Raw genomic sequence first — 24,893 nt, 5'->3', positions numbered from 1 at the left:
ACCATCATTATTCTTTCCCAATTACTTTGGGACAAGGGGCTCTAACTGCAGCAGAATCATTTAACTTACAGGTGGTTTTGTGATGTGGACATTTTATAGATATTAACTACTGATGCAGAGATAAAGTTTCTTGACACCTTAAATGACTGCTTCTTGGAGCAGCTAGTCCTGGAACCCACAAGAGGAGAGGCAATTCTTGATTTAGTCCTAAGTAGAGCAGAGGATCAGATCCAAGAGGTGAATATAGCTGGACCGCTTGGTAATAGTGACCATAATATAATTAAATTTAACATCTCTGTGGTGGGGGAAACACCACAGTGGCCCAACACTTTAGCATTTAATTTCAGAAAGGAGAACTACACAAAAATGAGGAGGTTAGTTAAACAGAAATTAACAGGTACATCACCAAAAGTAAAATCCCTGCAAACTGCATGGAAACTTTTTAAAGACACCATAATAGAGGCTCAACTTAAACATATACGCCAAATTAAAAAACATAGTAAGAGAACCAAAAAAGAGCCACCGTGGCTAAACAACAAATTAAAAGAAGCAGTGAGAGACAAAAAGACATCCTTTAAAAAGTGGAAATTAAATCCTAATGCGGAAAATAGAAAGGAGCATAAACTCTGGCAAATGAAATGTAAAAATATAATTAGGAAGGCCAAAAAAGAATTTGAAGAACAACTAGCCAAAGACTCAAAAAGTAATAGCAAAAAATGTTTTACGTACATCAGAAGCAGGAAGTCTGCTAAACAATCAGTGGGGCCACTAGACGATCGAGATGCTAAAGGAGCACTCAAGGACAATAAGACCATTGCGGAGAAACTAAATGAATTCTTTGCATCGGTCTTCACGGTTGAGGATGTGAGGGAGATTCCCAAACATGAGCCATTCTTTTTAAGTGACAAAAATGTGGAACTGTCCCTGATTGAGGTGTCATTAGAGGAGGTTTGGGAACAAACTGATAAACTAAACAGTAATAAGTCACTAGGACCAGATGGTATTCACCCAAGAGTTCTAATGGAATTCAAATGTGAAATCGCAGGACTACTAACTGCTGTCTGTAAGCTATCATTTAAATCAGCTTCTGTACCAATTTTTTTCACACAACACAGTCAACCTGTGGAATTCCTTGCCAGAGGATGTTGTGAAGGCCAAGATTACAACTGGGATCAAAAAAGAACTAGGTAAGTTCATGGAGGATAGGTCCATCAATGGCTATTAGCCAGGATGAACAGGGATGATGTCCCTAGCCTCTGTTTGTCAGAAGCTGGGATTGGGTGACAGGGAATGGATCACTTGATGATCACCTGTTCAGTTCATTCCCTCTGGGGCACCTGGCACTGGCCACTGTCGGAAGACAGGACACTGGGCTAGATGGACCTTTGGTCTGACCCAATATGGCCGTTCTTATGTTCAGCAGTGGTTCCAATGGCAACAGTCCTATAGTTACTACCCCAGAATATTTCAGTACAATACAGACAGCACAATGCAGGATACAGTCTGAACTCCCAACACCACAATTTCAATTCTCTTTACATTAATGCAGTTTATAAGGATTTAGGCATTTAAGATTAAACAAAGTGAATATGGAGCAGACACTAGGTTATTATAACTGTGTGCAATTGGGACCCGTGCAACCTGCTTCCCATTAAAAAGCAACAGAGGGTCCTGTGGCACCTTTAAGACTAACAGAAGTATTGGAGCATAAGCTTTCGTGGGTAAAAACCTCAGTTCTTCATCTCCAATACTTCTGTTAGTCTTAAAGGTGCCACAGGACCCTCTGTTGCTTTTTACAGATTCAGGCTAACACGGCTACCCCTCTGATACCTGCTTCCCATTGTTGGTGTTTGTAAGTTCTAGGGCATATTTGTAGCCTGCTTTGGGGAAAAGTGCATATAAATATGGACATATTTATACTATGTGGCAAACCAACATTTCTGTCGGTTCAGAGAGGGTTGGGCAATTAAGTCTATTATTGTTAAACCCATAGCGGTAGTCTGGAGTTCACAAGAATGTCAGAACTTGCAGAGTTTGGAAGTATTTTATTTAACAACCTCTATATTTAAATATCTCCATGAGCCAGAATAAATAATAGGTACTGCTAAGCAGCTTGCTTTCTTAGAAACTCATTCACATTCTTCCTTCTTCCAGAGGGTGTTCCCATCCTCAGGCCCACCTCAGAGGGAATATAATTAGAGCTGGAAGAATAATTGATTTTATGGGTCACTGACAGTTCTGAAAAAAAAAATTGGTCCTTATCAAATTGAAACTGAATTTTTTCAGAGGTTTTGGCAAATTGAAAAACTTGACCAAAAATTCATTTCCAGTCAAACAAAAAAGTTTCATTTCTGGACATCAACCTTTGCTTAATAAAAGCAAAGAAAATGAAGGGCTAAATTCCACAAAATCAGAGGAGATGGCAGTGGTCCCTTTATATCAGGGGAGTCAATAGACAGACCACAGGCCAAATTCAGACCACCAGATGCTTTTGAATAGACTTCGAAATCTTTTTATATACTTATAATTATCGTTGTCGTTTTTATTATTATTTTCTCTGGGGTCTGGACCTTGACTATACCTTGACCAAGAAATCTGGACCTCCACAAAAAAATAATTGACTCCCTCTGCTTTATATCCTATAGCCCAGTGGCTAAACACTCATCTAGAATGTGGGAGTCCCAGGTTTGAATCTTCATTCTGGATCAATGACTTGAACGCAGGCTTTCCCTCTCCCAAGTGAGCGCCCTAACCATCAGGTGACTGAGTATCTGGGGTTGGTCTCTCACAATCTCTCTTGTGAAGCTCTTTCACTCTGTACAAAATACTTGAAAAGTCATCGGGCATGAGACACTGTGAGAAATAGACTGTGGCTTGGTGGTTAGGGAGCTTAGCTGGGATGTGGAAAACCCAAGTTCAGTCCTTGCTCCAATGATTATTTATTTATACAGCCCAGAACATCTTCACCAAGGGAGATTCATCCCCAAATACCCAATAGTTCAGTGGTCAGGGCACTCACCTGGGAAGGGGGAGACTCTGCTCCAGAGTGAGGATTTGAACCCGGCCTTGAACCTAGATCTCCCCCTGCCCAGGTGAGTGAGCTAACCACTGAGCAATTGGGTTTAAGGACATTACTGCTACCAGCTGTTTTGTGAACGACACCTATACTCCCTTGTCCATCTAGCCCAACATTGGGGGGGGGGGGGACTATTTTGCAAATTTGTGTCGTATTCACTAATAGTTTTGGTCCACTGAAACAGCATTTATTGGCAAATAATATATTAGCCCCAAAAAACTGCCCCGCAGATTTCAGGATTCTTAGGGTATGCTTACACTGCAAAAAAACACCCATGGCAGGCCCGTGTCAGCTCACTCCCATTTGCGGGGCTCAGGCTGCGCGACTATAAAATTACCATGGAGACACTCACGCTCGGGCTCCAGCCCATGAGAGGGGAGAGTCTCAGAGTTCGAACTCCAGCCTGAGCCATTACTACTACGCTGCAATTTTTAGCTCTGCAGCCTGAGTCAGCTGACACAGGCCAGCCACAGGCTTTCTACTGGGGCGCAGGCACACCCTGGCACTAGTGAACCTGCTGAATGACACTGCAATAAGTGTAACAATAATGTAATTGCCTAAAATGATCAGCTGCCGGTTTAATTATTAACGAGAGTGTCTATAACTGGCTGATGAACCAAAAGCTATTGTTGGTTTTAATTTAAAACAACAACAACAACAACAAAGTCAGCCTTTGGAGAAGAAAATTGATTCTAATATATTAAAATCCAACTGTAAATTACTGATAACCTGGAGTTACAGCTGTCCTGTTTTGTTTTTTTAATTTTGTATACGGTTCAAATGTTTTCTCTTTGCTAGAGTCAATATCCTTTAAGAAGTATAACTCTTTCGGTAAAGAGATGTGTTCTGTTTTAGTAACAGAAAAATTTCAGAGTAGTCTCATTTTGAGACCAAGAGACTCATTCCTTTAATAAGAATTTTCAGAATTTCTCTGGAGGGCTGTTTCTGTAGTTTCAGATACTGGGAATAACACTTTAAAAGCATCACTAATGGTAGAGGTGCATCACAGAACTCGGTGTAACTTCACTCCAAAAGGCAGAAAGGTGGTTACAGGTCAAAAAAAATTTTTTTTTTTCTGAATGTATTTCTGTCACAATATTCTAAGTAACAGAACCTGGGAGGGAAGGAGAAGGTAACAGATTTCTATTTACAACAGTCTACACTGTATCTTTAAATGGTTCTGGGCTCTCCAGCTAAAAGAACCCCGCTAGCAACTGGTACTATTTCTGAGGGGGCTTTGAATAAGTCTATACTCTCTGCTTTAAACATTCTTTCCAAATAAGGTAAGGAAAAGGCACCTGGGTAGGGCCACTTACATAAGACATCGTCGAGAACAAATATGGTAAAGAACTAGCAGATTTTTCAATCTTACCTCCCTCTGATTACTCAGAGAAAAAGGGAAACGGTGCATTAAACAAAGACTACCACTTTCTCCACCCATTTTGACCCTCTAAAAGAGCCACAGTGATTGAGACTAAACCCAGAGTCCTCAAAAATTAAACCTTATATTGAAAGAGACATTGTCAAATGTGGTAAGAAAATGTGACCTTTCTGAACACTCACAGTGACCTGTTCCCAGTGTCCTGCTGATCAGAGGTTTAAAAAAAATGTGAAGATCATTTCTTAAGATAAACAATGGGTTCAGCCCTTACAATAACAACTAGTGCTAAGTTCCTCTCTGCAATCATAGCTGTGTGCACATGCTTCCCTCCACCCACATGTGACTGTTCTATTCTTGTGTGCAAGCCGTGCATTTAAAATTACAAAATTCTGCTTCCTGCACGCCGTGGGAGGATTCTTGTAAAATTCAGCATTCTACTCGTACTTCCCAATAAAGGAGCAACACAGCAAAGTGGGGACAAAACTTTGCGTATATGCAGTTGTAATCCAGAACACAGCAGCTGGCAGATCATATTTTTAGCCTATCAGCCTCCACACGTGCCCTTTGCTGCCTAAGACTCAAGTAAACATGCACAGGCTTTTCATTAGTAGTAGTTCATGGTCTCCCAATTGTTATAAGGCTTTACTGAATCAACGAGGTTCTGCAGATATCATGGCTTACGCAAGGAGCAATAATCGCACAGTCAGCAGAAGTGACCCAAAATCAAATACCATGCTGGTATTCATCAGAGGGCAAGATGCTATTTCAAGCCCTCTCTCAATTTGTAACATACATAAACAAATAGCTAGAGTACGGTTGTACAAGCAGATTGCCTATAACGTAAACAGTGATTAAACCATCATTTAAACTCACATATGTTAGTTCATTGCTTTTAATGCACCTATCTCTGCAGCATCTGGGCTCCAATTCAAAACCAAGCAAAATTATTTAAACTGACCACGACAGGCAGCATAGAACATCCCCTTAATTTACTGAAGGTAATAACTACTGACTCTACACCACAGTATTTACATGCTAAAGGCAAGCAATGGCCCATAGTCAAACAGCCACTTGGCCTAAGAGATACATCTTGTCACGTACTCTGAAGGTCAGTTACTTTGGGCATTTGCGGATTGTCAATGGGAGTGTCAGAAGCAGGCACATTTCACCAAAAACATTTGACCCTCAACTTCAAGAGTGTGCAGGTAGGTGCTTGCCCCAAGAACTCCTTCGCTGATCTCAGCAGCTGCACTGGTCTGAATAACTAACAATAGTGAACCAATTTATAACCCACCCTGAACAGCAGAATAGACCAAACTCTTGAAAATAAATCTATTATACAGTGCCCAAATTCCTACAGCATGCTTGTTAGCTTTAGTGCTGGTTTACATGGGGAAATGACAAGAATAAACTATTCTGGAATAGCTTCCCATGTGGTAACTTATTCCAGAATAAGAGTGCTTTTTCTGATTTAACTTAATCCACTAGCAAAGTTGATTTCTAAACCGCAAGATGTTACTAAGTAGATGACAAAAGAACCTGTTAAAAAAAGTCAAGATACCCTCTAGCTATTGTAATTTGCTTTAGAGAGAAACAAATTCCTTTATGTACCCAGATGACATTGATCCTACATAGTTTGCGTATTCAGGCAAGCGCAAAGCTATGGCACAATCCTTACCTAAATCTATCAAATACATTCTGGATTAGCCCTGCAGCATTTACACACATGCACCCACCATTGAAACCAATGAAAAATTGGTGTACGTAGGGACTTCACGATCAGGTACCGGAATAACTTGGGGCGCTAAATAGACTGTGTTATTCCTGGGGCGGGGGGGTCACACAGTGTTACTCCTGCTCCACAGTTCTCAAAATAAGGAACAATTCTCCACATCCTCACTCATCACCCACTGAAACTTCCTCAAAAAGATCAGCCTCAGGTGATAACCAGGTGAGAGACCAATGGTTACAGAGATTCCAACAAAAAGAACAGGAGTACTTGTGGCACCTTAGAGACTAACAAATTTATTAGAGCATAAGCTTTCGTGGACTACAGCCCACTTCTTCGGATGCATATAGAATGGAACATATATTGAGGAGATATATATACACACATACAGAGAGCATGAACAGGTGGGAGTTGTCTTACCAACTCTGAGATTCCAACATTCATTGTTAGGAGAAAACAAGAAGTGGCTTGCATCATTCCCTAGGAATGGCAAGATTCTGGCTGAGTGAACTCTGCCATTGAGGACCTCAGCACAAGAAGTGCTCTACCCCCAGATGCTCTGAGTTCCGCCCTGGGGACCGATGACCAAAGTATTCCCATCAACACTAATTGCCACAGCAGGATATAGTGGGGGTGGAGTACAGAAATCTCCAAGGTAACTGAAACACACACCATTTAAAGCTTTATGGATAATGACCAAGACCCTCGGCTGCACCAAAAAGTGAAAGCTAATTCAGAACACAGATCAAGGGTGTAACGTGCTCTTATCTGCCCACCTTGAATAAAAAGCAGGTCCCACTATATTGTTCATTAGCTGGAGCTCCAGAGTGGTCTTCATGCATAGTCCAAGTGGAGCTCATTACCTCTAATCTGAACTAGAGGTGAAAAGGTGTGAATGCCATTATTAGGCCTGTACACAAGAGGGAAGGACACCAGCCAGAGATGGGAAGGTGCTCCTCCCTTCAAAATAAGGAGCAGAAGTTCCCAAGACTGAACACCTTGACATTCTGTCTAAATATGCACATACATAATTGTGCCATTGGCATGGTTAGCTCTTCAGACACACAATCCGACAAGTTCCCTGCCCAGAATTGCTTACAAACCAACAAAAATACTGACAAGTTAAGAGGAAGATGTATTATAATGAGTGGATCTGGAAAAAGTGTATCAGGTTCCAGGAGGGACCTAGTATGGTGTGAAACCAGAAGCTCAAGCATGTAAATTGGGACAGGCTGCTACCAGACAAGTACAAGCCTCTCTGCATTCTCAAAAATCGAGGCGTCCTTGTGGCACCTTAGGCCTTGGCTACACTTGCGGATTCACAGCGCTGCCGAGGCAGCACTGTGAAGCGCGAGTGTAGTCGCAGCGCTGCAAGTACTCCACCTCTCCGAGGGGAATAACTTGCAGCGCTGCGAGCGAGCGTGCAGCGCTGCAGGCGCTGATTACACTGGCGCTTTACAGCGCTGCACTCGCTGCGCTCGGGGGGGTGTTTTTTCACACCCCTGAGCGAGCAAGTGCAGCGCTGTGAATTGCCAGTGTAGCCAAGGCTTAGAGACTAACAAATTTATTTGGGCATAAGCTTTCGTGGGCTAGAACCCACTTCATCGGATGCATGAAGTGAAAAATACAGGAGCAAGTATAAATACATGAAAGGATGGGGGTTGCTGTACCAAGTGCGAGGTCAGTCTAACGAGATAAATCAATTAACAGCAGGGTACCAAGGGAGGAAAAATAACTTTTGAAGTGGTAAGAGAGTGGCCTATTACAGACAGTTGACAAGAAGGTGTGAGTAACAGTAGGGAGAAATTAGTATTGGGAAAATTAAGTTTAGGTTTTGTAATGACCCAACCCCTCCCAGTCTTTATTCAGGCCTAATCTGATGGTATCCAGTTTGCAAATTAATTCCAGTTCTGCAGCTTCATGCTGGAGTCTGTTTTTGAAGTTTTTTTGTTGAAGAATTGCCACTTTTAGGTCTGTTATTGAGTGACCAGAGAGATTGAGTGTTCTCCTACTGGTTTTTGAATGTTATGATTCCTGATGTCAGATTTGCGTCCATTTATTCTTTTGCGTAGAGACTATCCAGTTTGGCCAATGTACATGGCAGAGGGGCATTGCTGGCATATATCACATTGGTAGATGTGCAGGTAAACGAGCCACGGATGGTGTGGCTGATGTGGGAGTCACATCCTATCTAATATCTCCCAAGTCCAGCCCAGCACTCTATACAGTAGGCAATACTGCCTTTCTTAAGGATTATGAGTTGAGGACTAAGGGCAGGGTTGGAATACTGGCCAAAAATTGTGCTTTGAACAACCTCCTCTACTCCCAAGTTAGACATCACACAACAGAACAAAACCTTGAAGTGGAGAAACTAGTTGACAAAAGGCCTCAAGTTGAGGGTACAGAGGTACTAGCAGCCCCTTCCAAAAAGCGTCTCCTCCCCCTATTTTATCCAACTGAGTCTAATCCAGACAGTTTAAGATCAAGTCCAACACATTAAGAAAGTTTTGTTCCTGCCTACGTCAGCTCATTCACAGCACTGCTAGGCACAAATGTATTTACCATAGGGAATAAAGTGGTCTGGTAGAACATTTTAGCTCTGAGTAACTATCAGTCTTTTTAAGTAAAAGCCAGGCATTTCCCAATTCGCTGGCTTATATAGAACCTCTCCAGTTTGCACAAAATGACTGCAAAACTTATCAAAACATTTAAATTTGCAAACACCAGAATGATGCAAGTATTAGCAGGCAGCTGCCACATCAGTTTTGCAATCACCATTCTGGATTTGTTTCATTGCAAGAGGGAAAAGTTCACCCCAAAGCGGCTGCCTTTTTTTTTTTTTTTTTTTTTTTTTTTTATATAAACCGTCTGTTGGGAGGAGGAAGAAAGGCACAAATAGCAGTTAGGTGCCCAACTCTCTGCCCTTTGAAAAAATTCCCACTTGTGTGTTTCATTTTTCAGTTGCAAAGGCTGATTTGGTAATAATGATCAATGGAAATTATTAGAGCTGGAAAAATATTTCAGAATGAAAACATTCAACATATTTAGTCTTTTTGGCCACAAGTTGTCCATGAACTAACAGTGATTTTTCCGGAATGTATTCATTGTTCATAGAAATTGTCAAATAATTTCTACAAACAAGTCCTGGGTTACAGATTGTTCATGAGTTTACCAGCTGCAAGAATTCTGTATATACAATTCAAGTGGTATGGGTTCGTTTTGCACGAAACACATAGCACGTTTCTGTTCCCTGACCAGATGAGCATAATTCTTACAAATCACAAATTCAAAAATTTGCCTGCTGCAAGTATTGTCCTGTGTTAACTTAAATTTTGCTGTTTCGTGCACGTTTCGGCCAGTAATATCATTTGCTAGAATGTTCATAGAAACCAAACACAGAAAGACAATGAAATCAATTTAAAAACCCACACCTTTGGGGGAGAAAAGGGGGTTTTCATTGTTCACATCCAGCTAAAGCAATGGCCAGATCTACTACATTTTCCAGTTGGAAATACAGCTTTCAAAAAGTCACACAGAGAAAGCTCTCCTTCCGTTAGCAGATTCCAAAGCAGGAGCTGCCACCTAGTGTAGTGGGGTTTTGTGACTCCCACAGGGAGCAAAAGATCTAAAATTTTTAGACTGGATTAAATTAAAATCCAGGCTCAGTGAATTTTGGAAGGGGGAAAGGAGGGAGGCTTGCAAATGATTAAAGTGCAATGTATTAAGGTTTCACTAGTTTTTCTTTTATTTCTCCCACCCTACCTAAATCTCACTACATGTAGCTCAGCTAAGTATGACCAGCTGTTGATTTAACTATTTCTGAAAGTACACATTCTGTCACTTGAACACCTGCAAGTTAAGTTTTGGAACCTGGGTAAGCAATATTCTTAACTGTATCCAGACTGTAAAAAGCAGCTGTTAAAACCCAGACACACAAAACTTTGCCATAGCTACAGAGATCTTTTACCCAACTAGTCTTATGCATACAATGTACAAGGCTTTATACCATCTACAGCTATACAGACCTCAGAAATGAAAATTCTACTCAGGGGCATTTTTAGCATCTTCACTCTCATTTGGGAACAAGAATGCCCAAATTGCAGTTTAATCTGCCATCCCTGCACATTCACACAAAATGTTCAGATAAGCTATCAATACAGATTTCCAAGACTAATTCATTTCCCTCTCTGTTTAATACATTATGCCTCAGGCAGCCAATGCCCGAATGTGGGATGCAATGTGTGACAAAACCCCAAAATGAGGAACAACAATTATTCCTGCTGGAGAGTTAAAACGCTGGGGCATTAATTCCTGTAGTGCTGATTTCTGTCTCTCTAACCCCAGTTTCATGATTATTTCTGAGTAGATCATTTTCAACAATTAAAATGAAGAGACATCAATTTTGTGTAGAACATAGGTAACTTTGGGCCTAAAATGAGTGACATGCCTTGAAATGAGGTACAGTTGAGCGGTATATTACACCTTATTTGAAATAACTAAAAATATTTCTAAAAACTGACGCTTCAGAAGCTACTTTAAATATCCATTTTAGAAATATTATTGTGACTGAAGATGATACTGAATGGTTTATAATACAATGGACAAAATTGTTGCCTTCTAGCACGGGGACGGGCAACTTTGGCACGTGGCCGCCAAGGTAAGCCCCCTGGCGGGCCAGGTCGGTTTGTTTACTTGCCGCGTCCGCGGCTCCCACTGGCCGCGGTTCACCATTTCAGGTCAATGGGGACTGCGGGAAGCGGCAGCCAACACATCCCTCGGCCCGCGCTGCTTCCTGCAGCCCCCATTGGCCTAGGACGGCAAACCGTGGCCAGTGGGAGCCGCGATGGGCCGAACTTCTAGACGCTGCAGGTAAACAAACTGGCCTGGCCCGCCAGGGGGCTTACCCTGGCAGGCCACATGCCAAAGGTTGCCAACCCCTGTTCTGGCAAATAAAAGATCAGAGTTTTCCAATTCAGCAGCTACAAAAGTTAGGCAAAACAACATTCTGATTTTGTATTCATCTACAGCATCTAAGAAAAATATTAAGTATGCTATGCATGCAGTCCCTTGTGTCAGAATTACAGGTCAGCCATATTTGGGTTATAACCTTCCACTCTTATCATGAGTTAACAACTCTGTCAAAAAGTACAAGGCTGAAGTTGGTTCCATATTCTCAGTTTCTTATTCAAAGGCCAAATTAATTCTCTTTTTCAATTTCATCCAAATAAGTTAAGATAGAATTTTATAAAAATCTATATTCATGGTTTTAAGAATACGCTTTTCTGAGATGCAAAGAAGCCTCCAATCCCATATGTTGCAACTGCCTCTTTTCTGAATTAAGAACTGAGATATGTGGATACATAAGAGACAAAATGCCTGGGGTAACCCCAAATGACACATCCCTATGATCATTAGACTGATACGTAGCTGGCACATGTCACTCCCTGAGCCAAAGCTTTATACCTGCACAAAATGCCAACACATATCAGACCACCAGCACTTTCCACAATGGACACATTCCTTGAATAAGGAAATGACTGACTATAAATGGCAAAATATTTTTCAGGTTACCTCAAATGACATTGACATAACCACTGGATCTGCCGGAAGACCCCAGAACATGCCACTCCCTGAACTGAGGCTTCACTCTGGCTGGCGCCATGCACCATTTGCAGAGTTTGAAGCTCTGAACAGTTTAATGGTCACACAGATGTTTCAGGTGAGGTAACCAGAGACATCATTTATACATCAGGTCAAATGACGCTGCTTATTCAAGCATCATTTTCAAAATGGAAATGAGACAGTCCTGGCACAGAAACAAAGCTTTGGGTCAGAAATGCCATGTCCAAGTCTCTTTGGCGCAGTCCAACTTCTGTGTTGACAGGCCACTTGGGGTGACCCAAGAGGCACCTTTTCACTTATGTCAATTGAAACCCTAGCTCCTTATTGAAAAAATGAGGTGATGGAGAGGCCAGTGCTGTGCATATAAATGAAGCTCTGGATCAAGGTGTGGCATACACAGGAATCTTCAGAATGGTCAAATGATTGTGTAGATGTATCATTTGAAAAGACCCAGAAAGTATTTTGTCATTGACAGCCGATTCCTTATTGGAGGGTCTGCAAAATGGAAAGTGCGAGTGTGCACACCGCACAGAAACAAAACTTGGGGCCAGGGAGTGATGCATGTCAGGTACTTCAGAGAAGGCTAACACTTGCAGAGGCATGTCATTTGGGGTGACCTCACAATTATTTTGTCATTTACAACACATGAAACCCAGTTCTTTGTTCCAGGAGCATTTGCAAAATGGAAGTGGGCGAGGGTGACAGCATTTTGTGCTGATATAAAGCTTTAGGTCAGAAAGTGGCCTGCGTCAGCTACTTCAGAACACACACCCAAGATGTATTTTATCACTTACAGTCAGATAAAACCTAGATCTTTATTCGAGAATAATAGGCAAAATGGAAGGTGGGGAGTGCAACATGTGGCAGCTAATTCAGAACAGTCTAATTCTCACAGGGATGTGTTACTTGAGGTGACCAACGTACTTAAAAAGACATGTTTTCAGATTGGTTTGGTCACTTTTAATTTAGAGAAGTGCCAGTGTGTTCATATAAAACTCCAATAGCTTTTATTTAAAAGTATCAAAATTTGCAGGTAAAGACTAAACATTTCTGTATTTTAAAACCAAACAAAATACTGAGTTTTCAAAAGCATACAGAATTATTGCTACATGTAATTAGCACACAACACAGATTCTAGATAGTACTGTTTAACATACAAGAACATTTGTTGACATGATATTCCATAAAAGCTCAGAAGGCAGGTCAATAATCCACTGATTATAGAAGTGCCATTTCCCCACCCCACCCCCGTTTCTTTTGCTTTGGTTTAAACTAGTATTGACACAGAAGAAAAGGAAATGGATATGTACAAAATTGTGTTATAGTAGGGTTACCATATTTAAAAAATAAAAAAAAGAGAGGACACTCCATGGGGCCCTGCCCCCGCCCCTTTTCCATCCCAACTCCGCCCCTTCCCCAAAGTCCCCGCCCTAACTCTGCCCCCTCCCCTGAGCGCCCCGCAGTCCCCCTCCTCTCTCCCAGCCACGCGAAAAGGGCTGCCCGAGCACTACCGGCTTCATGGTTTGCCGGGCAGCCCCCAGACCCTACGCCCCCGGCCGGCGCTTCCCCAGCGCAGCTGGAGCCCGGGAGGGGAAGCGCCCAGCCGGGGGCGCAGGGTCTGGAGGCTGCCCGGCAAATCATGAAGCCGGTAGTGCTCAGGCTTCGGGCAGCCCCCATGCCTCCGGACCCTGCGCCCCCGGTCGGGCATTTCCCCTCCTGGGCTCTGGCGGCTGCTGTGCTCCCTGAACTGGGCTCTGTAAGTGCCGAGCTGCCCGAGCGCTACCGGCTTTGGGCAGCCCCCATGCCTCTGGACCCTGCGCCCCCAGAGCCCAGGAGGGGAAGTGCCCGGCTGGGGGTGCCGGGTCCAGAGGCATGGGGGCTGCCCGAAGCCGGTAGCGCTCGGCTCTTACAGAGCCCAGGAGTCAGGGAGCACAGCAGGCCCCGGCGCCCGCTCTAAGTTAAGCCAGGGAGTATTTTTCCCGGACATGTTCGGCTTTTTGGAAATTCCCCCCGGACGGGGGTTTGATTACCAAAAAACCGGATGTATGGTAACCCTAGTTATAGTGATGTTAACTGTCTGACCAACCGACAAAAGCCAAGAAGTACAGTTAGTGCTTCCATTCTGTCCTCAGCATTTCCCCACTGTCCATAGGTTTGGAAATGTGTATTGGACACAACATTACACTGCCTCAGACTTTTTCAACTCCTAAATGTAACAAGTTACAATTAGGAGAAAAGGAAACCATGGGCCAAAGTTCTGTCTTCAATTACACCCATCCTTTAACTCCAAATCTCTCTCTGCTTTTGTAGGCTGAGATTCAAAAATCCCCTTAGCATTGCTGTAACACCATTACTCTCATGTCAATCAAGTACTTTCAAAAGTGCAGATAAGTGATGTATTCAAATTAATATCCACTTATTTTTAACTACAATAATATGTGTAATTTAAATCAGCTTATATCTACTAATACGTTTACAGGAGGAAAAAAAGAAAAACATGGAATCATCAGCATGAAATGCAGTGGAACCACCAAATAGCCCAATTCTGCACTCCTTACTAAGGCAAAACTTCCACTGAAATGGAGCCCCAAAATTAGTAGCAAAATACTTTTTGTATGACAGTGCCTACGGTATTTGCCTCTGGGCAGATCTGAAAGTTAATCCCATTTTATCATAATACTTTCCCTACTTTCTGTTATTGCGCAAAGTAAAATGTTAACATTTTAATCTTCAAGTTTTCACAACAGAAATGCAAGTTACAATTTAAAATACTAGCCACACCCACCCCAAAATACATGCTATTTTATTTGAGTTTTCAAGACAGGGTTTGGAACAATACTCTTGTCACACAATATTTTCATGTAACAGCTGACTAATCTAGCAAAGCTGCATGGTCTAGTAGACGGAGCAGGAGAGAAGGCACTCCCAAATTACACAGGGGATGTCTACACAGGAGCTGGAAGTGTAAATTCCAGCTTGATGAAACATTCCTAGTTCCTGCACAAGCACTCAAAAAGCTAGCACAATAAAGCAGAAGTATAGCTGCCACAACAGCACAAGCTGTGGGAAGGACTAGCTGCCCCAAGTACAATCCTGTCCAAGACCCTGGGTACTTACTTGGGGCAGGCAGCCCTTCCCACCATTGCAGCTACACTTCTATTTTTAGTGAGCCACCTAAAAGATCAGAGCTAGTGCAATGATGACTCCTCAAGCTGGAATTTACACCTTTCCAGCTCCCGTGTAGACATACCCATAGACAGCCTCTATAGGTGAGTCACTTAACCTGTCTTCCTGAGTTTCCCTACCTGTAAGAGGAAGATAACATCCTTATCTCACCAGGGTACTTAGGATTAGTTAATATTTATATAGCACTTTGAACTTTTTAAGTGTCAAGTATTATTCAGTAACTGCCATTATAACATTAAGCCACAGCAGTGTGTGCATTAGTAGTTATAGGTGCATGCTTTGGGGGCATTCAACCATCTGACAAATACACTGCTAACTCTACTATAGTACAACCCTGATTTTATGAACACCAGTCTTACAATCAGTTATTCAACAAAACATTGGGGGGGGGAGGGGGAATCACATAACAAAAAGGATGCCAATGAAGAAAAAGTCAACATCCTTTCACTTTCTGAAGCTTTCATTGCATTGGAAAACCTTTTGCAGAGGTTTGAAGGACAAGAAATAAGCAATGCAGTGCCTCATATCGCAACTTATGCACCATGCCCACAGTTATTTTGTGACGTTACAATTTTATGAACTTTCTGAATACCTTAATCCCCAGTTAGTTGATAAAACAGTGGTTCTACCATATTGCAACTGCTGTTGGGGCTAATTGTTGGTGTAATGTGCCCTCTTACTATTGCATTTTAATTAAAACCAATTTTGTAGTTGCTTCGACATTATGTTCTTCCACAATGACCCTGTGTGGACAGGTATATACTGGTTTAAAACTGGTTATAACAGTTTCACCACATTTACAGGGGGAAAGCCTAACTGCTATCAATCAAGTTTAAAACTGATTTAAGAAAACACACAAAAGGCACACCGGGGTTTAACTAAATCAGTTTAAAATCACATCTTTAGTTAAACTGTGTGACTGTGCACACTGGCCACGTCTATGAAACGTAGGAGCTAGCAAAGGGAGAACACACAAACAGAAAAATAGTAGCAAGAAGTTAGAACGCTTGTTTATTAACTTTTTCCCCTACCCCACCCCCAAGCCCCATTTTTAAAGTTCCCTGGAGCTCCTCAGCAGCTTTTTGTGGCCCAACAGCCACTGAGCAGGAGCTCGAGGGCAATTTGCAGCTGTTCTTTTTTCTACTCCCCTTTACCCCAGCACCCCAAAAGCTACCTTTATTATCCTTTGCCTCTACCCCTAGCTTTTCCCAGTCTTACATAACAGATGTAGGGATTTCCAGAAGTGTTTTTCCAGTTATGAAGTCCCAGCTATGGAATCTGTCAGGAAAGTGTACATATCTGTCACATCAAAAAGGGCCCAATTTCCAATTACCTTGTGGCTCTGGACAACCAACATCCCCAGCACTAATTATTTGTTTACTTTATATGTTTCTGGAAACATTTTGCTTGAAAGTAATACAGCACTTCCAAATGAGAAAGGAAAATCAACCATGCACCTTGACTCTCTAAGCACAATACACCTCTACCCCTGTATAACGCTGTCCTCGGGAGCCAAAAAATCTTACCGCGTTATAGGTGAAACCGCGTTATATCGAACTTGCTTTGATCCGCAGGAGTGCGCAACACCGCCCCGCCATCCCCCCCCCCCGCCCCCCGAGCACTGCTTTACCGCGTTATATCCAAATTTGTGTTATATTGGGTCACGTTATATCGGGGTAGAGGTGTACTACTACTACCCCCATTTTGTGTTGAATGCAACTGCATTTTTGCTGGCCTCTGGTACAATGAGGAGTTGTACTCTACCTGCATTCTTTAGGTGGAACTCCCATTGATATCACACACAGATCTAGAGTGCACAATAACAATTGTATTTCTTTGAACTGTTTTTAGCTTTTTGTTTTCTCTGCCTTAACACCTTCCATGAGACATTCTGCACCTGCAGAAGTAAAAGATCTTGCATGTTTAATAGCTCTAAGGCCAAAGACATAAGGAGAAATTATGAGATGTAATTTTCTTGCTCTATATTATGAGAAGTGCTATGCAATGAGTAGACTTTTCAAAATAAATTAAAAATCAATTCAACATTCTCTCCTGTGTAGTTGCAGGTCATTTTTAAGTGATACTGTGTAATAAGACATGACTAACATGCAGCTTAAAAAATAAAATATTGTTTTCATTAGAACTCTTTCTATACACTACAAATTCTGGACCTCTTTCATTTCATTTCTGCTTTGAGAGAGAGTGGACAGCTTGCCATACTCTCAGTCTACATTGTTGACTACATTTTAATGAGAAGCAAAACTACAAAATTATGCATACCTAATTTATAAGCCATATAGACACGGATGGGTATTTTTCAGTTTAACATTGTAAAACATTAATATCCAATGTTTACAAGTGGTAATAATCAGGAGCGCACAGTTTTTAAAAAATACCCAATTTGCTGCATTTGTCACAAAACTGCTTTGAACTTTATGATAAGAAGATATAAGGCATTAATGTTCTACAGATAATACAAATCTACAAGTTGTTTAAAATTCAAACCTTGATTTGTTAACTAATATGGTCTGAATGTGCAACAACTGTCTACGCAGATATGAGCTCAAGCAGCTGAGAAAGCGGTTCAATACTGCAAGCTGCAGTGGTGAAATTCATGCTAGGACATTGACCTAATACATTCCCACTGTTCTGAAGTATTGGCGTGATGTGTCTCAGATTTATGCACTACGTACAGATTCATGTTGAGTAATTTTAAAGCATCCAGAACTAACAGATGATATCATACTTCAAACTGATGCCTAAATTAAACTTGTTAAAGGACGGACAATTAAAGTCATTATCCTTTGTCTGCAGAAAGACGTTAGAGTGCTCTTAAAATATCTGAATGACAAACTTTATAGTTAAGTCTAAATATTTTCTTTCTTATGCATTTAGCAACCGCCCTTTTGTATCACATGTAGGTTACTGAAGCATCTATGAAGGCAGCCTGGTAGAATAGATATACATTGAAATTGCACTGAAACTCAAATGAAGAGTCCCACATAACCTGCCTCTCCCCAAATTTACTGTAACAAAGTCAACGTCTGTCATAATTTGGCTGGAATATCTGTACTTAATTAGTTTTAGGCTGTAACTGGAAATACACATTATCTAATGACCATGTTAAGTATATATCCAAATGTATCTTTTTGTTTCCTATAACATATCAGTCAAATATGCTCTCAGATTTAAGTAATCTCTTCTTTGGTCACAAGAGCCTCTCTTCCTCTTTCTCTCGCTCTCTCTCTATATATAACTCGTATCTCTTAATAACAAGCAACTGTTCAGAGCCCTAAAAGAAAAAAAGCTTTAAAACTGATATGTATTCATAACTTTAGGAAAATATGCTAGAATATTGCATACAATTGTTACCCACAAACTTTTGTGAACTCATGGTTTTTACTTCTTTGCTACTGGAGTTTAAGCAAATAATCACAACTAAGCACGATTCCAACTACTTTCTGATTTTAAAAAAATAATTAAAAAAATCAAATGATACATACAAATTCCACAGGGCAACACAAAGTACAAGAGTAAGACATCTTTAAAGGTCCTCTCCATAAAATATTTACAGACAAGATGAATACAGGACAGGCTAATATCTCCTCACCTGAAAATTCCTGTTGCTAAACATGCAAGAAAAATTTCTCCTTTCAAGGAAGTGTCCAACTGCAACATTTCATTATTATTTGTTTTGTCTCCCTCATTCACAGTCCATACAACAACCATCAATTCACACCTCATGCAGTTTTATCCTTATACTTAAACTTTAAAATAACAAACCTTGACTTTTTCATGTTCGGAGCAAGAACTTTACAAACTATTTTGTCTTTGTATATTTAAATCATAATACTTTAAACTTTTGCTAAAACTTTATAGGAAAAAAATCAAATTAAGTCCCCAATCCTGGAAACAGTTATGCATCTGCTTAACTTTAAGCAAATGGGTATTCCCATTTAAGTGATTTAAGCAGGTAGTTCTACTGAAGTCAATTGGATTACTCACCTGCTTAAAGTTATGCATGTGCTGTTTACAGAATTAGGGATCTCAAGGAATGGAAGCTTAAAACATAAGCTTCTTTACAAAAGTGTTTATGACCGGTTTATCTCAAACTTTGAAAAATATGCTTTGATCTTGTGAACTGAAATTAGGGCAATATGAATAGTGTTTGGAGGTAGTAATATGGGGTGTGTTACACGTTTCAGACATTTCTAGTGTGTTTACATAGTGTATATCAGCCATAAAACAGAAGATAACATATAGTTGAGGAAGCTTGCTCATACTTTTATAAAAAGAAAAAAAGTGACAGGTGAGCTGTCTTCAGAAGTCCCATCCAATTCAATTTACAGTAACACCAAATGTTAGTCAGAAAATAGAAGTAGTGTAATTAGGATTCAGAACTGAGCCCCATTAGCTAATTACAAAAAAAAAAAAAAAAAAAAAAAACCACAAGTGCATTTGGACAAAAGGCTTTTGCATGTCCCATAGTCTCTATAGAAACATCTTGATATATACAATCACTTCTAGTCTCAAAACTGAAAGAAGAGGTGATTAGTTGTGATTCAGGAACGTCTTATAAATGCTCTTTTCTGAAAACTTCAGAAGTGAACACTACACTTGTTTACTCTTTGAAATATGTTATTTAAAAGACGAACTGTCAACAAATTAATCTGAGGCGGTAACCCCAGACTTGTTTATGGCCTAACCTTCCCCCTTTCAAGCCTACTGTAGGTTGGACTCTATTTTCTAAAGTTCTGCATTTAAATTCAGAGTCAGCTGGGAACATGGATATCATTAAACACAGAGAAATGTCCAAAAGTGAACAATCAACAGTATGTTCTCTCTTTACATTTTGTGCAGCATTTTAAAAATTAATTCCAAGGGATTTAACTCTAGACATCACTGACTTTCTGGACTTACTAGTTTATGAAGAGATTCAATGTTTTGGGAGGAAAGGGACATCTCTTGTTTACAAGGGCACAAACAGTTTTTAAATGTACAGCAATAGATAGCCCTGACTAAAATTAGAAAATGATGGCTCTGGCGAAAATTGGTCAGACCTCTTGTATTAAATGACAGTTCTGATAATTACAGATGGTTTGGAAAAGTGGGTGGCCTAATAAAAAAAAATCCTAATTTAAAAAAGAGGTGATGTTCTGTTAATCTTGGCCACTCTGCTACATTTTCTAAACTACCTAGGAAATTGCAACTATTAAACCTCAGTTTGCTAAGTGCTGAGGTGAAGTATCAAGTAGATAAGAAGCAGCAGTGGCTGTGTCCAAGTCTCTTGTGTGCAACTGGGAGTCCCTGTCTGCAATGATACAAAGGCAGAACTAAAGCAGCATGCATTAAGAAAGCAGATGAGCAAATCCCAGACCCCTTTTCATGGCTGCTGGGGGGAAAGGGGATTTTTAAAATTATTATACTGTTACTTCAAAGTGCTGCTTAGAGTACTGCAAAGAGAGAAAACAACTGTCTTTATGCAGGGTTGTAAGAACACAAAGCCAACCATTTGTTTCGTGCACTGAATGGAGTGAAGATTATAAAATGTAATTGGAAAAGCCCCCTGCAAGTCCCAATGCTGAAATGGGAAAGCAAAGCTTGGGAGGGAAATAAGGACAGCCAAAACAAAAGTAGATCAGTGCAAAGTGAGGTTTGAGATTTTAAAACACACACGGTGGGGGAATGGGGAGATTCCGAGTTAAAGCACCCATTGATTTGAGATGGAATTGTGCCTGATGGACTGACTTCATGCTCAGACAAACGCTGGCTGCAGTTAAGGCTGGATGTTTCTTCAGGGTTTACTCTCCTTAGATCTCCTCAGAACAGGGTGTTTTTTCAAGTGTTACATTTCACAAGTCAAGCAAGTTTTTCCTTTTCAACTTTAAAAAGGGGGGGGGGAGAGAAAAAGCTTCTCTCCTTTCCCCCCCACCCCCACTCCAACGCTGCCAAAAGTTTGATTCCGCCTGTGATTGACACCCGACACCAGCTCCTCCAAACCCCAGAGAAATCACTGGCTGAGGCCGCAAAGCATTGGGGAAAAGAACAAACTTTTGTCTTGCTACTTAAAATACACATGTTTACTGAAGTCGCCTTTTACTTGATCCCCAGGGGAAACAGCTTTTCAGAGGCAGCTACCGCCACTCACTAGCCAACAAGGAAGGGAGACCCCCACAGCCTCCATCTAATACCCACCCACCCAAAAGGGGACACACAATCCTCGTGCCCCCCTCCAAAGGAAGGATCACCCACCACCTCTCCTCCCCCCTGTGTGTGTGGGACCCGCGGATTCCCTCCCCGTTCCTATCTCTTTTTGGGAAGGGAAAAACTCCGCACAAAACACAGCAACTTGCCACGCACCCTCCTCTCTCTGCCTCAGGCTTCTCTCAGGCATCCCTCTCCACCCCCCAGGCCTGCCCCCTCCTGCTCCCCCCAAGATCCCCGTACCCACACCCCTTCCTCCCCCTGTCCCACGCGCCCTGCACCTCCAGCCTGCTGCACGCTGCCCCCTTAGCTCCCTCCGTGCCGGATCCCCAGCCCCGTGCGCCCCGGTCTCACGCGCTCCGCAGCTCTCAAGTCTCCAGCCCCCCGGAGCAGCAGAACCCAGAGTTGGGAAGTTTCTGAGTCAACAACAAAAGGCAGCGGCTCCCCGCAGGGCCCGGCGCCGGGAGCGCCCCCCACTCACCCCGCAGCGAGCCCAAGTGGCACTGAAGCACCGCGGCGGCCAGCAGGAGCAGCAGCGGCGGCGGGGCCGCCGCCTCCATGTTGTGCGCCGCAGCAGCAGCTGCCGGAGCCCGCGGAGTGTCTCAGGCAGGCTCCATGCTCCGGGCGCTGCGCTCGGCTGGGAGCGGGAGGGAGGCGCTCGCCAGAGCCTCCTCCTCCTCCGTGCGCTCGCTCGCTAGTCTGTGCCCGGCCGCCGCCGGGGGAGGGGGCTGGGATCCTCCCTCCCGCCGCGCTCGGAGCCCGAGGAGGAGCCGAACGCCAGCTCAGGGACCGCCCCGCCCGGTGCGGGGCAGCAGCCTGCGCCCCTTCCAGCCCGCCTGGTGCCCGGCTTCCCCAGCCGCTGCAGTGGCTGTATGTCCCCGCCCAGGGAAGGGGGAAAGGGGGCCAGCACCATTGTCTCCGCTAGGCACCACTGCTTAGGCGCTCCACGTGCAAAAGTGCACCCCGCGTGGGAGGACATGGGGCCCCACTGCATGAGCATCCCATGCACAACAGTGTGCACCCCACGTGGTGATCAGATGGGTACTGATGCACGGATAGCCATGCACCCCACGTGGGCCTCCTGTGACCATCAGTGCCTGGGTACCCCCGGGCAACAGTGCCCCCCACACGGATATCCCATAGGCATCAGTGCACATCACACAAGAACCGGTGTTCTCTCTCATCACCAGTTGGGGATCACTGCCTCTTACCAGCATCTAGGCACTCCTGCAGGTGGTTAAAGAAATTGGTTCTGACGTTTTGCTTGGAGCCTTCCGTGGAGGCCTTTTATGCCTGCGTTTATTTTATTTTTTTTCCTGACATTTTCTTCTTCCTTTTCCTTGCTCCTTATTTTTCTTGAAAAGCCAACAACGTCTTTTAAAGTGCTGCTCTAGTAAAACTGATGTTTCTCCAGTCATATTGGCTCATTCCTTCCTGCCCCTGGAAGGGGTCCTCTGCATGGTTCAGTGTTACACAGACAATGTAATAACAGGTCACTTCCTCAACACTGTTAACATTCAACAACTCTAATAAAACTCTTCTGCATCCAAGTTTGTGGTTTATTTTTAAAAAAATCATATACCAGCAGCTGCTCAGTGTTGTCAGCCCATCTACACAGCAACGTTTCCCTGGGACTGTATAACACAGTAGTTAGCATTAACCTGACAATGTTAGAGCACAGTTTAACTTTACCTGTAGAAGGGGCACTGTTGGGATGGTGCCAAATTGGTGTGGCCATACTGAATGAATGGTGAAAACATGGCTTGACATGACTGAACTGTGAAAGAGAATTCTGGAAGCAAAATCCTTCTCTTAGAATCAGGCAGATGGCAGAGGTGAAACAGACTGGCTCCATGCCCCGTGTATGATCAATACTGATCTTTGAGTCAGAAAATATGTCCACTTGAAAGCAAACATGTGTAGAACATCCTGAGTGGAGCATGGGCTGACGGGCATCTCAACCCTGTTGAAGGACATCACGCAGGGGGCTGAAGTGAATGATTGATAAGGGATGAATGTGGGGTAATGTTCAGTTGGCACCATTCTGCAGTCTCCTCCTAAAGTATTAATTAGGTAAAAATTAGTAGCCACTCACCCACTGGGCATGCTTTTAAGACATGTGACTCCTTTGAGGAAAAAAGAGTATAAAAATCAAGCAAATTAAATTACTTTTGGGGGAATTCCTTAACTGACGCTTGAAGACGCTGCTAGACAGAGTAGCCAAAACTCTGCTCCGGGGGCTTGAGTAGGACTGTGAGCCAAAGGGGTTTCCAGGCAGCCAAGGCCTTGCCTTGAGGGAATCCGAGACAGACCAGAGGGATGAGGACAGGGCCGGCTCTAGGCACCAGCAAAACAAGCTGGTGCTTGGGGCGGCACATTTTTAGGGGCGGCATGGCCGGCGCCAGAATGCCGCCCCTAAAAATGTGCCCCGGCTGCCCTAGCTCACCTCCGCTGCTGCTGCCACGGCGCGCGAAACAGCTGATTCGCGCGCCGCTGCTCCCCGTCCCTCCCAGACTTGAGAGCCTGGGAGGGAGGGGGAGAAGCGGCGCCCGCGCCGCGGCCACTCAGAGTCTCCCCGTCCCTCCCAGGCTCTCAAACCTGGGCGGGGGGGAGACTCCGAGTGGCTGCGGCGCGGGCGCCACTTCTCCCCCTTCCTCCCTCCCTCCTTCTCCTAGGCTTGAGAGCCTGGGGGGAGGAGGCAGGGCTGGGGATTTGGGGAAGAGGCGGAGCCGGGGGTGAGGTAATTAAAGAACGGGCGGGGGGGGCGGCCAAAATTGTTTTTGCTTTGGGCGGCAAAAATCCTAGAGCCGGCCCTGGATGAGGAGATCAGACCTGGAGAGAAGAAGTCATCCATAGAATTTGGTAACCATCTTCTCTGTTTGCCAAGCAGGAACTGTGTGAGGCTAGCACTGTTTGTGAAAGAGAGGCTCGCTAAGAGGAATATATAGCTCTTACTGTATAGTTCTTTAATATCTAACATAGGAATTATGTGCTTAATGTAACCCTTTACCGCTCGTGTAATTCCTTCTCAAATAAACTGCAGTGTATGCAAGATAATTACTGTGGACCTTTTTCACTGGTATGACGGTACTCTGCTCCGCTGGGAGCCATTAAAGATCCATTCAGGGGTAGTAACAGGGACCAACCTGCGTTATAATTAGAACTGTTTGATAATGGTAGGGGTTTTGAGGGGGGGAGGGATGAACAGAATAGGTTTCATGCTGCAGATTTCAAAAAGGAACAAATTTTTATTTTATAATGAAAATTCATTAAAACTTTTGAAACTATTTTTTGTTAAAGTTTGCAGATTTCCCCACCACACACATCCTTTCCCCTCCATGGCTTATTTTTTCCATTCAGTGTTGCCACTGTAAAAGGAGGAGAAATGGAAGAGGGCAAGATAAGGGTATTCATTTTTTATTTTTCATTTTGGGGTTTCAAGAACATTTTCTTTAAATGAAATTTTGTAATAAAAATTCAGATTTTAACAATCATTTGTTTAAATCATTTCTACCAACTCTAGTTATAACCTTATTAGGGAATGAAGCTTTAAGACTTAAAAATTGTTGTGTAGATGGGCACTGTATAGTGTGCACTTCAGTGAACCGTGGTGGCATAACTTTTTGCAACTTCTGTCCCACTGTACCCCTCAAACACCATGTGCATCTCTTCAGGCTGTCCCCATGAGAAAAACT

General features: G+C 42.9%; 1 protein-coding gene across 6 annotated transcripts in view; it reads right to left on the bottom strand.

The window, feature by feature from the left end:
• Positions 1 to 21,905, bottom strand: part of LRP5 (LDL receptor related protein 5) — a 266,220-nt gene extending 244,315 nt beyond the window's left edge. For 4 of the 6 annotated variants that reach the window (XR_006177230.2, XR_010600468.1, XM_024109654.3 and 1 more), the window contains exon 1: positions 21,680 to 21,905. Coding sequence is in view for 4 of the 6 variants with exons in the window: in XM_024109654.3 (XP_023965422.1) it covers positions 21,680 to 21,758 (79 nt within the window). In the remaining 2 variants the exon portion in view is untranslated. The remainder of the gene's footprint in view (positions 1 to 21,679) is intronic. The other 2 variants (XM_065591997.1, XM_065591999.1) reach the window with 1 other exon arrangement.
• Positions 21,906 to 24,893: the final 2,988 nt, after the last annotated feature.

This window comes from Chrysemys picta, chromosome 4 (genome assembly GCF_011386835.1).
Source record: "Chrysemys picta bellii isolate R12L10 chromosome 4, ASM1138683v2, whole genome shotgun sequence".
Lineage (NCBI taxonomy): Eukaryota > Metazoa > Chordata > Testudines > Emydidae > Chrysemys > Chrysemys picta.
The sequence above is the reverse complement of the archived record's forward strand: the minus strand, read 5'-3'. Positions and strand labels throughout refer to the sequence as shown.